Source organism: Oncorhynchus gorbuscha, linkage group LG01, assembly GCF_021184085.1.
Source record: "Oncorhynchus gorbuscha isolate QuinsamMale2020 ecotype Even-year linkage group LG01, OgorEven_v1.0, whole genome shotgun sequence".
Lineage (NCBI taxonomy): Eukaryota > Metazoa > Chordata > Actinopteri > Salmoniformes > Salmonidae > Oncorhynchus > Oncorhynchus gorbuscha.
Window position 1 is genome coordinate 70,586,069 of NC_060173.1, and position 15,341 is coordinate 70,601,409.

At 42.8% G+C, this 15,341-nt stretch overlaps 1 protein-coding gene across 4 annotated transcripts in view; it reads right to left on the reverse strand.

Annotated features, from left to right (window-relative positions):
- tbc1d4 (TBC1 domain family, member 4) overlaps positions 1–15,341 on the reverse strand; it is a 147,384-nt gene that overhangs the window by 2,586 nt on the left and 129,457 nt on the right. For all 4 annotated transcript variants that reach the window (XM_046359210.1, XM_046359202.1, XM_046359228.1 and 1 more), the window contains 2 exons: positions 10,368–10,537; positions 9,435–9,611 (listed from right to left, as the gene is read on the reverse strand). In XM_046359210.1, coding sequence (XP_046215166.1) covers positions 9,435–9,611; positions 10,368–10,537 — 347 coding nt within the window. The remainder of the gene's footprint in view (positions 1–9,434; positions 9,612–10,367; positions 10,538–15,341) is intronic.

A 15,341-nucleotide genomic window follows, 5' to 3' on the forward strand; every position in this document is an offset into this window, starting at 1 on the left:
TACTTTTTATACCATCGATCACCACATTCTTTTGGAGAGATTGGAAACCCAAATTGGTCTACACGGACAGGTTCTGGCCTGGTTTAGATCTTATCTGTCGGAAAGACATCAGTTTGCCTCTAAAACCCTGTAAATGTTGGTGTTCCTCAAGGTTCCGTTTTAGGACCACTATTGTTTCACTATATATTTTACCTCTTGGTGTCATTTGGAAACATAATTTTAACTTTCACTGCTATGTGGATGACACGCAGCTGTACATTTCGATGAAACATGGTGAAGCCCCAAAATTTCCCTCCCTGGAAGCCTGTGTTTCAGACATAAGGAAGTGGATGGTTGCAAATGTTTTACTTTTAAACTCGGACATAAGAGAGATGCTCGTTCTAGGTCCCAGGAAACAAAGAGATCTGTTGGATCTGACAATTAATCTTGATGATTGTATAGTCGTCTCAAATAAAACTGAAGGACCTCGGCGTTACTCTGGACCCTGATCTCTCTTTTGACGAACATATCAAGACTGTTTCAAGGACCGCTTTTTCCATCTACGTAACATTGCAAAAATCAGAAACTTTCTGTACAAAAATTATGCCGGAAAATTAATACATACTTTTGTCACTTCTAGGTTAGACTACTGCAATGCTCTACTTTCTGGCTACCCGGATAAAGCACTGAATAAACTTCTGTTAGTGCTGAAAACAGCTGCTAGAATCTCGACTAGAGCCAAAATATTTCATCATATTACTCCAGTGCTAGCTTCTCTTCACTGGCTTCCTGTTAAGGCGAGGGCTGATGTCAAGGTTTTACTGCTGACCTACAAAGCATTACATATTCCTACCTATCTTTGCGATTTGGTCCTGCCGTACATACCTACACGTACGCTACGGTCACAAGACGCAGGCCTCCTTACTGTCCCTAGAATTTCTACGCAAATAGCCAGAGGCAGGGCTTTCTCCTATAGAGCTCCATTTTTATAAATGGTCTGCCAATCCATGTGAGAGACGCAGACTCGGTCTTTTAAGACTCATCTCTTCAGTAGGTCCTATGATTGAGTGTTTTTTTATTTTACCTTTATTTAACCAGAGAGGCTAGTGGAGAACAAGTTCTGATTTACAACTGCGACCTGGCCAAGATAAAGCAAAGCAGTTCAACATAAACAAATACACAAAGTTACACAGGAGTAAACAAACACACAGTCAATAACACAATGGAAACAAGTATATAACAGTGTGCAAATGAGGTAAGATAAGGGTGGTCAGGCAATACATAGTCCAGGGTGGTGAAAAAATTACAATTTAGCAATTAACTCTTTTGGGATAGGGGGCAGCATTTTCACTTTTGGATGAATAGTGTGCCCAGAGTGAACTGCCTCCTACTCTGTCCCAGATGCTAATATATGCATACTATTAGTAGTATGGATAGAAAACACTCTGAAGTTTCTAAAACTGTTTGAATGATGTCTGTGAGTATAACAGAACTCATATGGCAGGCGAAACATACAACCATGAAGTGGGACATCTGAGGTTTGTACTTTTTCAAAGCTTGGCCTACCGAATACACAGTGTCTATGGAGTCAAGTTGCACTTCCTACGGCTTCCACTAGATGTCAACCGTCTTATGAAACTTGAATGAGGATTCTACTATAAAGGAGGGGCTCATGAGACCTGTTTGAGTCGTGGTCTGGCAGAGAGCCTTGGTCTCATGACGGGCGCTCCCGACAGAGTTACCTCTCGTTCCAGTGCTTTTCTTCAGACATTGGAATTCTCCGGTTGGAACATTATTGATGTTTTATGTTAAAAACATCCTAAAGATTGATTCAATACATCGTTTGACATGTTTCTAAAGGACTGTAACGGAACTTTTTGAGTTTTTGTTTGGGCGAAGTGCCTGTGCCTCATGAAGATGGATTACTGGGCTGAACATGCTAACAACAAGTGGCTATTTGGACATAAATTATGGACTTTATGGAACAAATCAGTAATTTATTGTCGAACTGTGATTCCTGGGAGTGCCTTCTGATGAAGATCGTCAAAGGTAAGTGAATATTTATGGTGTTATTTCTAGCTTCTGTTGACTCCAAAATGGCGGAAATGTCTCTGGCTCTTTTGGGGTCTGAGCGCCGTTCTCGGGATATGCTTTTTCCGTAAAGTTTTTTTGAAATCTGACACAGTGGTTGCATTAAGGAGAAGTCTATCTTTAATTCTGTGAATAATAGTTGCATCTTTTATCAATGTTTATTATGAGTATTTCTGCAAAATCACCGGATGTTTTGGAATCACAACATTACTGCACATAACGCACCAATGTAAACTGAGATTTCTGGATATAAATATGAACATTATCGAACAAAACATACATGTATTGTGTAACATGATGTCCTATGAGTGTCATCTGATGACGATCATCAAAGGTTAGTGATACATTTTTATTTATATTTCTGCTTTTTGTGACTCCTATCTTTGGCTGGAAGAATGTCAGTTTTTTTTTACAAGTCTATGACCTAATATATGTTGTGCTTTCACTGTAAAGCATTTTTGAAACCGGATACAATGGGTAGATTAACATGATGTTTATCTTTTATTTAATGTATTGGACTTGTTAATGTGTGAAAGTTACATATTTCGCAAAAATATTTTTGAATTTCGCGCGCTGCCTTTTCAGCGGAATGTTGTCGCTAGCGGAACGCCTGCCCTAGTAAGGTTAAACACTGGAGTGATAGATGTGCAGAAGATTAATGTGCAAGTAGATATCCTAGGGTGCAAAGGAGCAAAAAATAGTATGGGGATGAGGTAGTTGGATGGGCTATTTACAGATGGGCAATGAACAGGTGAAGTGATCTATGAGCTGCTCTGACAGCTGGTGCTTAAAGTTAGTGAGGGAGATGTGAGTCTCCAGCTTCAGTGATTTTGCAATTCATTCCAGTCATTGGCAGCAGAGAACTGGAAGGAGAGGCGGTCAAAGGAGGTATTGGCTTTGGAGGTGACCAGTGAAACATATCCACCCGTAGCACGTGTTCAAGCAGGTGCAATGTTGACCAGTGAGCTGAGATAAGGGGGGACTTTACCTAGCAAAGATTTATAGATGACCTGGAGCCAGTGGGTTTGGCGACGAATATGAAGCAAGGGCCAGCCAACGAGAGCATACAGGTCACAGTCATGGGTAGTATATGGGGCTTTGGTGACAAAACGGATGGCACTGTGATAGAATGCATCCAATTTGCTGAGTGTTGGAGGCTATTTAATAAATGACATTGCCGAAGTCAAGGATAGTCAGTTTTACGAGGGTATGTTTGGAAGCATGAGTGAAGGATGCTTTGTTGCGAAATAGAAAGCCGATTCAAGATTGAATTAATGTAAGTCTGGAAGTAGAGTGTACAGTCTAACCAGACACCCTGGGTATTTGTAGATGTACACATATAAGTCAGAACCATCCAGAGTATTGGTGCTGGACAGGCGGGCAGATGCTGGTAGCGATTGGTTGAAGAGCATGCATTTAGTTTTACTTGATTTATGGGCAGTTGGAGGCCACAGAAGGAGAGTTGTATGGCATTGAAGCTTGTCTGGAGGTTAGTTAACACAGTGTCCAAAGGGCTAGAAGTACACAGAATGGTATTGTCTGAGTATGGTTGGATCTAGGAATCACCAGCATCAAGAGCGACATCATTGATGTATACAGAGAAAAGAGTTGGCCCGAGAATTGAACCCTGTGGCACAAACATAGACTGCCAGAGGTCCGGACAACGGGCCTTCCGATTTGACACACTGAACTGAGAAGTAGTTGGTGAACCAGACGAGGCAGTCAATTGACAAACCAAGGCTGTTGAGTCTGCCGATAAGAATGTGGTGATTGACAGAGTCGAAGGCCTTGGTCAGGTAGATGAATACAGCTACACAGCATTGTCTCTTATTGATGGAGGTTATGATATCGTTTAGGACCTTGAGCGTGGCTGAGGTGCACCAGCTCGGAAACCAGATTGCATAGCGGAGAACGTATGGTGGGATTAAAAAATGGTTGGTGATCTGTTTGTTAACTTGGCTTTCGAAGACCTTAGAAAGGCCCGGTAGGATAGATATAGGTCTGTAGCAGTTAGGGTCTAGAGTGTCTCCCTCTTTGAAGAGGGGGATGACTGCGGCAGCTTTCCAATCTTTGGGGATCTCAGATGACACGAAAGAGAGGTTAAACAGGCTAGTAATAGGGGTTGCAACAATTTATGCTGATCATTTTAGAAAGAGAGGGTCCAGATTGTTTTGCCCTGCTGATTTGTAGGGGTCCAGATTTTGCAGCTCTTTTAGAACATAAGCTAACTGGATTTGGGTAAAGAAAAAATAGGGGACGCTTGGGCAAGTTGCTGTGGGGGGGGGTGCAGGGCTGTTGACCAGGGTAGGGGTGGCCAGGTGGAAAGCATGCTTATTAAAATTCTCAATTACCGTGGATTTATTATGGTGACAGTATTTCCTAGCCTCAGTGCAGTGGTCAGCTGGGAGGAGGTGCTCTTATTCTCCATGGACTTTACAGTGTCCCAGAACGTTTTGGAGTTTGTGCTGCAGGATGCAAATTTCTGTTTGAAAACTTCTAAAGAATAACCAGGCATCTTCTACTGACGGAAGAAGGTCAATATCCTTCCAGGTTACCCAGGCCAGGTCCATTAAAAAGGCCCGCTCGCTGAAGTGTTTTAGGGAGAGTTTGATAGTGATGAGGGGTGGTCATTTGACCGCAGACCCATTACGGACGCAAACAATGAGGCAGTGATCGCTGAGATACTGGTTGAAAACAACATAGGTGTATTTGGAGGGCAGGTTGGTTAGGATGATATCTATGAGGGTGGATCATTGATCATTTGTGTGAGATTGAGGGCATCAAGCTTAGATTGTTGGATGGCCGGGGTGTTAAGCATGTCCCAGTTTAGCTCACCTAACAGCACGAGCTCTGAAGATAACATATGGTGTCCAGGGCACAGTTGGGGGCAGAAGGTGATCTATAGCAAGCGGCAACAGTGAGAGACTTGTTTCTGGAAAAGTGGATTTTTAAAGATAGAAGCTCAAATTGTTTGGGCACAGACCTGGATAGCAAGACAGAATTCTGCAGTAGATTGCAACTCCGTCCCCTTCGGCAGTTCTATCTTGTCGGAAAATGTTATAGATAGGGATTGAAATTTTAGTTTTTTTTGGTGGCCTTCCTAAGCCAGGATTCAGACACGGCTAGGACATCCGGGTTGGCAGAGTGTGCTAAAGCAGTGAATAAAACAGACTTAGGGAGGCTTCTAATGTTAGCATGCATGAAACCAAGGTTGTTACGGTTACTGAAGTCAACAAATGAGAGTGCCTGGGGAATGGGAGTGGAGCTAGACACTGTAGGGCCTGGATTAACATCTACATCACCAGAGGAGCAGAGGAGGAGTAGGATAAGGGTATGGCTAAAGTCTATAAGAACTGGTCGTCTAGTACATTCGGAACAGGTTTCTGGGCGCGGTATAAAAGATTCAATGCATAATGTACACACAGAGGTATGGTAGGATGTGAATACAGTGGAGGTAAACCTAGGCATTGAGTGACGATGAGAGAGGTATTGTCTCTAGAGACATCAATGAAGCCAGGTGAGGCTACCGCATGTGTTGGGGGTGGGACAAGCGGGTTAGTTGAGGTATATTGAGCAGGGCTGGAGCAGGGCTGGAGCAAGGCCTTTGAGGGACGTCGCGACGGAAGAAGTCTGTTGTAGCCCCCTCGTGTGGATACGTCGGCAGACCAGTCGTGATGGATCAGCAGAGGGCCGTGTAGTAAAAGGGTCCAGACCAATTGGCAAAATAGGTATAGTAGCCCAAGAAATTGGCTGATGGACATCTTCTGCTAACAGCCTGGTATGCTCTAGACAGCTAGCAGGCCGCGGCTAGCAGATGGACATTCAGGGGACGTCACGACGGAGGAGCATGTTGAAAAAAAAAACTTGGGTGGATTACGTCAATAGTCCAGTCATGATGGATCGGCGGAGATCCGTATTGGCAATAAAAGGGGTCCAGGACAATTGGCAAAATAGGTATAGTAGCAAAGGAGTGACTGATGGACCTCTTCAGCTAGCCGGGAGATTGGCCTAGCATAGGCTAGCTCCAGGCTAATTGGTGCTTGCTTCGGGACAGAGACGTTAGCCAGGAGAAGCCAATCGGATAGCAGCTAATTAGCTTCGATGATCCAGGTGAAGAGGTTCAGAGCCCTTGCTGTCTCTACCTTGCCGGTTCCCCTTTCTCCATTGGGATTCTCTGCCTTTAACCCTATTATGGGGGCTGCTTCACCGGTGCTCTTCCATGCCGTCCCTAAGAGGGGTGCGTCAATTTAGTGTGTTGAGTCACTGATATGATCTTCCTGTCCGGGTTGGCGCCCCCCTCGGGTTCGTGCCGTTGGGGAGATCTTCATGGGTTATACTCGGCCTTGTCTCAGGGTAGTAAGTTGGTGGTTGAAGATATCCCTCTAGTGGTGTGGGGGCTGTGCTTTGGCAAAGTGAGTGAGGTCATATCCTGCCTGTTTGGCCCTGTCCGGGGATATCGTCAGATGGGGCCACAGTATGAAACCCTGACCTGTTCATCGGATGTGCTACCTTGTCGCAGACCTGCTGTTTTCAACTCTCTCTACTGCACCTAACTCTGAATTATCGGCTATGAAAAGCCAACTGACATTACTCCTGAGGTGCTGAGCTGTTGCACCATCTACAACCACTATGATCATTATTATCTGACCCTGCCGGTCATCTATGAACGTTTGAACATCTTGGCCATGTACAGTTGAAGTCGGAAGTTTACATACATCTTAGCCAAATACATTTAAACTCAGTTTATCACAATTCCTGACATTTAATCCTAGTAAATATTCCCTGTTTTACGTCAGGTAGGATCACCACTTTATATTAAGAATGTGAAATGTCAGAATAATGGTAGAGAGAATGATTTATTTCAGCTTTTATTTCTTTCATCACATTCCCAGTGGGTCAGAAGTCTACATACACCCAATTACTATTTGGTAGCATTGCCTTTAAATTGTTTAACTTGGGCAAACGTTTCAGGTAGCCTTCCACAAGCTTCCCACAATAAGTTGAGTGAATTCTGGTCCATTCCTCCTGACAGAGTTGGTGTAACTGAGTTAGGTTTGTAGGCCTCCTTGCTCGCACACACTTTTTCAATTCTGCCCACAAATGTTCTAGAGGATTGAGGTCCGGGCTTTGTGATGGCCACTCCATTACCTTGAGTTTGTTGTCCTTAAGTCATTTTGCCAGTATGTTTGGGGTCATTGTCCATTTGGAAGACTCATTTGCTTTAACTTCCTGACTGATGTCTTGACATGTTGCTTCAATATATCCACATAATTTGACTACCTCATGATGCCATCTATTTTGTGAAGTGCACCAGTCCTTCCTGCAGCAAAGCACCCTCACAACATGATGCTGCCACCCCCGTGCTTCACAGTTGGGATGGTTGTTCGTCGGCTTGCAAGCCTCCCCCGTTTTACACCAAATGTAACGATGGTCTTTATGGCCAAACAGTTCCATTTTTGTTTCATCAGACCGGAGGACATTTCTCCAAAAAGTACGATCTTTGTCCCCATGTGCAGTCGCAAACCGTAATCTGGCTTTTTTATTGCGGTTTTGGAGCAGTGGCTTCTTCCTTGCTGGGCGGCCTTTCAGGTTAGGTTGATATAGGACTCGTTTAACTGTGGATATAGATACTTTTGTACCCGTTTCCTCCGGCATAGTCACATGGTCCTTTGCTGTTGTTCTGGGATTGATTTGCACTTTTCGCATCAAAGTAGGTTCATCTCTAGGAGACAGAATGCGTCTCCTTCCTAAGCGGAATGCTGCATGGTCCCATGGTGTTTGTAATTGCGTACTATTGTTTGTAAAGATGAACATGGGACCTTCAGGCATTTGGAAATTGCTCCCAAGGATGAACCAGACTTGTGGAGGTCTACAGTTTTTTTTCTGGTGTCTTGGCTGATTTCTTTTGATTTCCCCATGATGTCAAGCAAAGAGGCACTGAGTTTGAAGGTAGGCCTTGAAATACATCCATAGGTACACCTCCAATTGACTAAAATGATGTCAATCAGAAGCTTCTAAAGCCATGACATTTTCTTGAATTTTCCAAGCTTTTTAAAGGCACAGCCAACTTAGTGTATGTAAACTTCTGACACACTGGAATTGTGATACAGTGAATTCTAAATGAAATAATCTGTCTGTAAACAATTGTTGGATAAATTACTTGTGTCATGCACAAAGTAGATGTCCTAATCAACTTGCCAAAACTATAGTTTGTGAACAAGAAATTTGTTGAGTGGTTGAAAAATGAGTTTTAATGACTCCAACCTAAGTGTATGTATATACATAATATATATATAATCGTGAGAATCGCAATACATATCGTATTGGCACCTAAGTTCCGTGATAACATTGTATTGTAAGGTCCCTGGCAATTCACAGCCCTGATTCAGGGTGTGTCAAACTCGTGTCAAACTCATTGCACGGAGGGCCGAGTGTCTGCGGGGTTTCGCTCCACCCTTGTACTTGATTGATGAATTAAGGTCACTAATTACTAAGGAACTCCCCTCACATGGTTGTCTAGGTCTTAATTGAAAGTAAAAACAAAAAGCTGTAGACACTCGGCCCTCCGTGGAATGAGTTTGACAGCCCTGATCTAGACCATGTTTTTACAAGAATATTGATATGGGACAATGTAGTAGGTCAATGATTGACTGAGTGGCTGTGTCGTGTGGGTGTGTGTTCCTGTTTATAAACACAGTAGAAACATTAGAGGGACTAGCATGTTCTCTTTCCTGTTAACATTTACTAAGGGGGTTCACTCTCCAAATATGTGTCAATCCTTAATCCCTGCGATTCCTCAGCCGTGACCTCATCTGCAGACAGACAGACAGACAGACAGACAGACAGACTATTTAATGGTCTACAGTATGGATTAAAAAGGGAGAATTCCTTGGATGGATAATTGAGACTCATTCCTTTTTATTTCTTATACTGTGTTTGGGGTTGTGCTCTGGTGACATCTACTGGCAGACTGAAGCAGTGCATATCAACTCCAAAACATGTTTGTTTGTTCTGTGTGTACTGTATATACTGTGAGCATCATACCAGACAGCTTGCATACAAAGCTCAACGGAGGGACATCTTAACCCATAACAATTGACAAGATGAGCATCTCTGAGGAAGGCCTCTGACACACCGAAATGTAAGCCTGTCTGTTAGCCCCTACATCGAACCTCAAAGATCATTGCTGACATTTGAGTGCTCCTCTTTCTTCTTCTGGGATATTCATAATGTAAAGAGTAGAATAGAATAGAATCTGGGGTAAGATGGCTTTTTGGACTATGTTGTGTCTTATGCACTCCTTGACTGCAAAATGAATTACCCTGAGGAAACTAAGTTTGAATTGAATTGAGCAAGTTTCCCACCTGTAGTTTCTCCAGCAGATCCATGTTCTGTTTCTTCAGCTGGTTGTTGGTCTTCTCCAGTTTATCCAGACGGTCTGAGTCGTTTGACTGGAGCACAGCATCCACCGTCTCGTCCTGCAGCACGTGGTACTCCACCTCATAAGCATGTAGCTGCTTCGAGATGTCCATGTCCAACACCTGGCAACCCACATAATTACAAAGTATATATACCTGGCAACCCAGAGTTGAAAAACATCAACTTCTGTGTCAAACACCTGGCAACCGCAAAGAGAAAGTCAAAATCGCCCACACCTGTACAGTCAGGTAATAAGTAGAAAAAACAAGTGCTGGAGTTTACTCACGACCTTTCAATAAACATTTGAACCCAGATCTGCTACTCATAAGACATAAGCACAGCCTGTGTGTACTGTGTGTATCCCATTACAAGCAAATCAAGAGCCACAAAAAGGTCTTTACAGTCCTCCTTGGGCAGGGTGTGTGTCATGTGCTCTGTTATGGATTGTTATCATAAAATAGAGCAGGCTTGCCTCTTCCACAACCGCTCTCTATATTTATGGCCAAAGTCAATCATGTCCACAAGCACTGCACTCATCATGAGCACTCATGGGTTTGAGCTACAAAATCAAAGAGAATAGTGCTTTACTGTTCATTGTTGAAACAAAAATTAGTCTCTTTGCTCTGCCCAACCCCGAGACAACACACACACACGGCATCTAGAGTTCAGGGTTAAGTGCCTTACTCAAGGGCCCCATATAATGTAAATGTAGGGCCAGTTTCCCAGACCCAGATTAAACCTAGTCTTGGACTCCGAAGCGCTTTCAATGGAGAATCTCAATTTTGTGCATCCCAAGACTATACGTGTGCATGCCAAATGACACCCTATTCACTATATACCACCAACAGTGAACTTTTAATGTCTCCCCCAATCTGTACCTTTGAGATGGTTTCCTCCATCTGGGTGTGGGTGAGGTTGGGAATTGTAGTTTTCAGGTAGTCCACGATGGTCTCGAAGCTATCACACTCCACTATCTCCCCTTCGTGACTGCTCAGTAGACACAGAGCCACCTTAAAGATCACTTCACTCCCCTGGGCAAATAGGATATCTATGACATAGAACACAGAGACAAGGGCTGAATGTGTGTGTGTGTGTGAGAGAGAGAGAACAGAGAAGGTAGGAAAAACAAGAAAACCGTTTTTCTGATTCAATGTAATTCTGATTCAATGTGAGTAAAATAGTCTGAAGATAAGGGTGCGAAACTGACTGTAAGCCACAGGTTTGTGGAAGTACAGTGGCACACCTAGGACTGTGGTGGTCATGAAATTTTATCAGCCAGTGATTGTCAAACAAATAGCTGCTGGTCTCGTGGTAAATTACCGTTAATTAACATAAACACATTTAGCATCTCCTGGCTTCCACACACAGCCTACAAGCCACTGATGCAGAACTTTGGAACATCTACATTTTAAAAAGTCTAATAAATCCATGTATCATAGCCTACACCTGATCTGGCTATGTCATATCACTTTGGGATACACTAGTTAATTTAGCAGACAAGATTTGCTTAGAATTCCGTGGCATTATTTTATAGTATGAAGAATACAATTGAACAAAGCTGAATAAAATAGAAAGGATATTTTCTCCAAATGATTTGAGGGAGTGCACACATGGCTATTCTGTGTTGAGTGGTTAACAAACAAACAGGTCCTCCTATATGCTTCATTTAGACTTATTTATGCAACTTTAGTTGTGATACAAACATTGGGCTATATGTTTAGATTGTTTATACATTCTACGGATGCATGATTTGAAAAAAGTTGCATGAAAGGCATAAACTCTACATAGTTTTTTTGTGCAGGCTACACACACTTCATCAGTCTCTCATTCACAATTTGACAAGCATTTGATAATGCCTAAAATTTCCCGGTGGCATCCCCTTTGTGGTCGTAATGCCCCCTAAAAAGGGTATGCCTTTTGCAGCCAATGGTCGTTGTGCCCTTGGGCTGATAATAGTTATAATTCCCTTCTCCCGGCTGCGTGCTCTGAAGCACCTCTCACTCACATGGCTCGCTCAGATATCTCAATTCTTATTAGCCAATGTCCTTCACGTGACCGGGTCCTTCTCACAGGCTACAAGTGAAGACAGACACATCGGGATGCAACTGTTCGCGACTTTATCCAATTCCGAGGCGCATATTGAAGATGTTGGAAGAACTGTACATATTTACTATTCGTCAGCCAACAAGATGAGTAGGCCTAACGAACAGCAGAGCCCCACCTGTTTAGCAAAACAATATATATAGAGTACCAGACAAAAGTTTGGACACACCTACTCATTCCAAGGTTTTTGTTTATTTGTACTATTTTATACATTGTAGAATAATAGTGAAGACATCAAAACTATGAAATAACACATATGGAATCATGTAGTAGCCAAAGAAGTGTTAGACAAATCATAATATATTTTATATTTGAGATTCTTCAAAGTATCCACCCTTTGCTTTGATGACAGCTTTGCATGATTCCATATGTGTTATTTCATAGTTTGTTCTGACTGTTCTGACTTGATGGTCCACACGAAGCCTATATCCTATAGCCTAGCTCGCTCATTGTCTTAATAAAAATTATGGTTTGCCTCTCATCTGCCCGTCGTTCTCTTATGCCATAGTTTGTACATCTCAATTGTCAGTAGAAACCACATTTGTTTAAGCAATTCGGCCATATCAGCTATGTTTTTTTAAAATGGCAGTAAATGAGGCGGAATGAACAGTGTCGCTGTCAGACAAGGCTCCGCTGATAATCAGGTGTAGCAGTGGTAAAGATTCACTCCATGGTACTGAAAAGAAAGCTCTGCTGTTGGGACAGCTTCTGTAGGTCCTAACAGTTTGTGGGCACCATTTGTTACTGTTATAGCGCAATGAATGTATCGTTGGCTTGCAATGGCTTTGCTGGCATGCATTATAAATAGATTTTCTTTGTTTGCCCCACCAAGACTTACGTGATAAAATAACTTCAGTATCCCCATTAGTACAAAAGTTGACCTATTCTATTCTGTGTGAGATAGAAAAATAGTCTGGGATGCGATAGATCCCAAATGAATACAACCACTACTTTTTTTATAGCAATGTGACTGACACAACAGATCAGAACGTTTAGCTTAAAATGTTAATAAACTATTAGGCCACTTTTTCACATTATAAGCCCAGCAATGCGCACACTGCAGTAAGCTATAAGTGCGAATGTTCCAAAATGCAACCAATTAATCAGGAGAACACCCTTCTCAAAAGTGACCACAAATGCGATAATGCATGTAATGCTTTTATTATAAAGGTGTATGTTTATGGTGAAAATAAACTTCCACAATCTTAAAACTCACACGCTGCATATGCCAATTATGCTCTATACCGGTTGTAAAGTGGATTAATGTGCTTCATTTTATGAAGTTATTTGGCCACTTTAGTGAGATTTTGAGATTCTTCAAAGTATCCATCCTTTGCTTTGATGACAGCTTTGCATGATTCCATATGCATATGTGTCACAACTTGCAGACTTGTTTACATTGCTGTGCGTTTTGTTGCCAACCTTACTTTGCTACCTGACAACTTTACGGTTTTTACTTTTTAATTACCGTTTATATTTTTGTTTTTTTCCCACACAACTTTTTCTTCATTCAACTTTTTCACTCCGGATGCTTTATCTGGACGTTGTTCGTCAGGACCTCCAACAGCCGTAGCTAAGTAGTAATGCCTTCTAATTGCAGTCGCTGTACTCATAACATACAGGAGAACAATCGCCTTACTGCGAGGATAGTCACAATCGTTAGGCAAGGGTCATTTCAGTGTAGGAAAGGATGAAATAGCGTCCGTGCCACCAGTAAGTACAGATAGTAACGTTAGTATAAATCCCCTCGCACGGTCCCCGCAGCCGGACAACTTTCTCATGGTTTCTGGAAGGAAATGCTGTAGGAATGCTCAACCCGGTGTCGCTCATTCAGCCGACAGAAACTTTCAACCGGTTTTTCCCATTAAGCAGCGAGTTGGAGTCTGAGGCCGAGCCTTCTCTGGTCTCTACTCCAACCCGTTACGGGGTCTGAGACGCCGAAGCTCCCCACCATCAGCTCTGACAAATTGAAAACCCAAGTCATTGGTGACTCCATTACCCGCAGTATTAGACTTAAAACGAATCATCCAGCGATCATACACTGTTTACCAGGGGGCAGGGCTACCTACGTTAAGGCTAATCTGAAGATGGTGCTGGCTAAAGCTAAAACTGGTGAGTGTAGAGAGTATAGAGATATTGTTATCCACGTCGGCACCAACGATGTTAGGATGAAACAGTCAGAGGTCACCACGCGCAACATAGCTTCAGCGTGTAAATCAGCTAGAAAGATGTGTCGGCATCGAGTAATTGTCTCTGGCCCCCTCCCGGGGAGTGATGAGCTCTATAGCAGAGTCTCACAAAAAAAAAAAATTCTGCCCCTCCCAAAAGATGGAATTTGTAGATAATTGGGACTCACCCACAAACAGGACCAAGCCTGACCTGCTGACTCCATCCTAGCTGGAGGGGTGCTCTCATCTTATCTACCAACAAAGACAGAGTTCTAACTCCTCTAGCTCCACAATGAAATAGGGTGCAGGCCAGGCAGCAGGCTGTTATCCAGCCTGCCAGCTTAGTGGAGTCTGCCACTAGCACAGTCAGTGTAGTCAGCTCAGCTATCCCCATTGAGACCGTGTCTGTGCCTCGACCTGTGTTGGGCAAAACTAAACATGGCGGTGTTCGCTTTAGCAATCTCACTAGGATTAAGACCTCCTCCATTCCTGTTATTATTGAAAGAGATCGTGATACCTCACATCTCAAAATAGGGCTACTTAATGTTAGATTCCTTACTTCAAAGGCAATTATAGTCAATGAACTAATCACTGATCATAATCTTGATGTGATTGGCCTGACTGAAACATGGCTTAAGCCTGATGAATTTACTTTGTTAAATGAGGCCTCACGCCCTGGTTACACTAGTGACCATATCCCCCGTGCATCCCGCAAAGGCGGAGGTGTTGCTAACATTTACAATAGCAAATTTCAATTTACAAAGAATAACATTTTTGAGCTTCTAGTCATGAAATCTATGCAGCCTACTCAATCACTTTTTATAGGTACTGTTTACAGGCCTCCTGAGCCATATACAGTGTTCCTCATTGAGGTTCCCTGAATTCCTATCGGACCTTGTAGTCATAGCAGATAATATTAAAATTTTTGGTGATGTTAATACTCACATGGAAAAGTCCACAGACCCACTCTAAAAGGCTTTCGGAGCCATCATTGACTCAGTGGGTTTTGTCAAACATGTCTCTGGACCTACTCACTGTCACAGTCATACTCTGGACCTAGTTTTGTCCCATGGAATAAATGTTGTGGATCTTAATGTTTTTCCTCATAATCCTGGACTATCGGACCACCATTTTATTTTGTTTGCAATTGCAACAAATAATCTGCTCAGACTCCAACTCAGGAGCATCAAAAGTCGTGATATAAATTCACAGACAACACAAAGATTCTTTGATGCCCTTCCCGACCCCTCTGTCTACACAAGGATGTCAGAGGACAAAAATTTGTTATCCACCTAACTGGGGAACTCAATTTAACCTTGCGCAATACCCTACATGCAGTTGCACCCCTAAAAACTAAAAACATTTCTCATAAGAAACTAGCTCCCCTGTATATAGAAAATACCCAAGCTCTGAAGCAAGCTTCCAGATAATTGGAATGGAAATGGCGCCACACCAAACTGGAAGTCTTCCGACTAGCTTGGAAAGACAGTACCGTGCACTATCGAAGAGCACTTACTGCTGCTCGATCATCCTATTTTTCCAACTTAACTGAGGAAAATAAGAACAATCGGAAATTTCTTT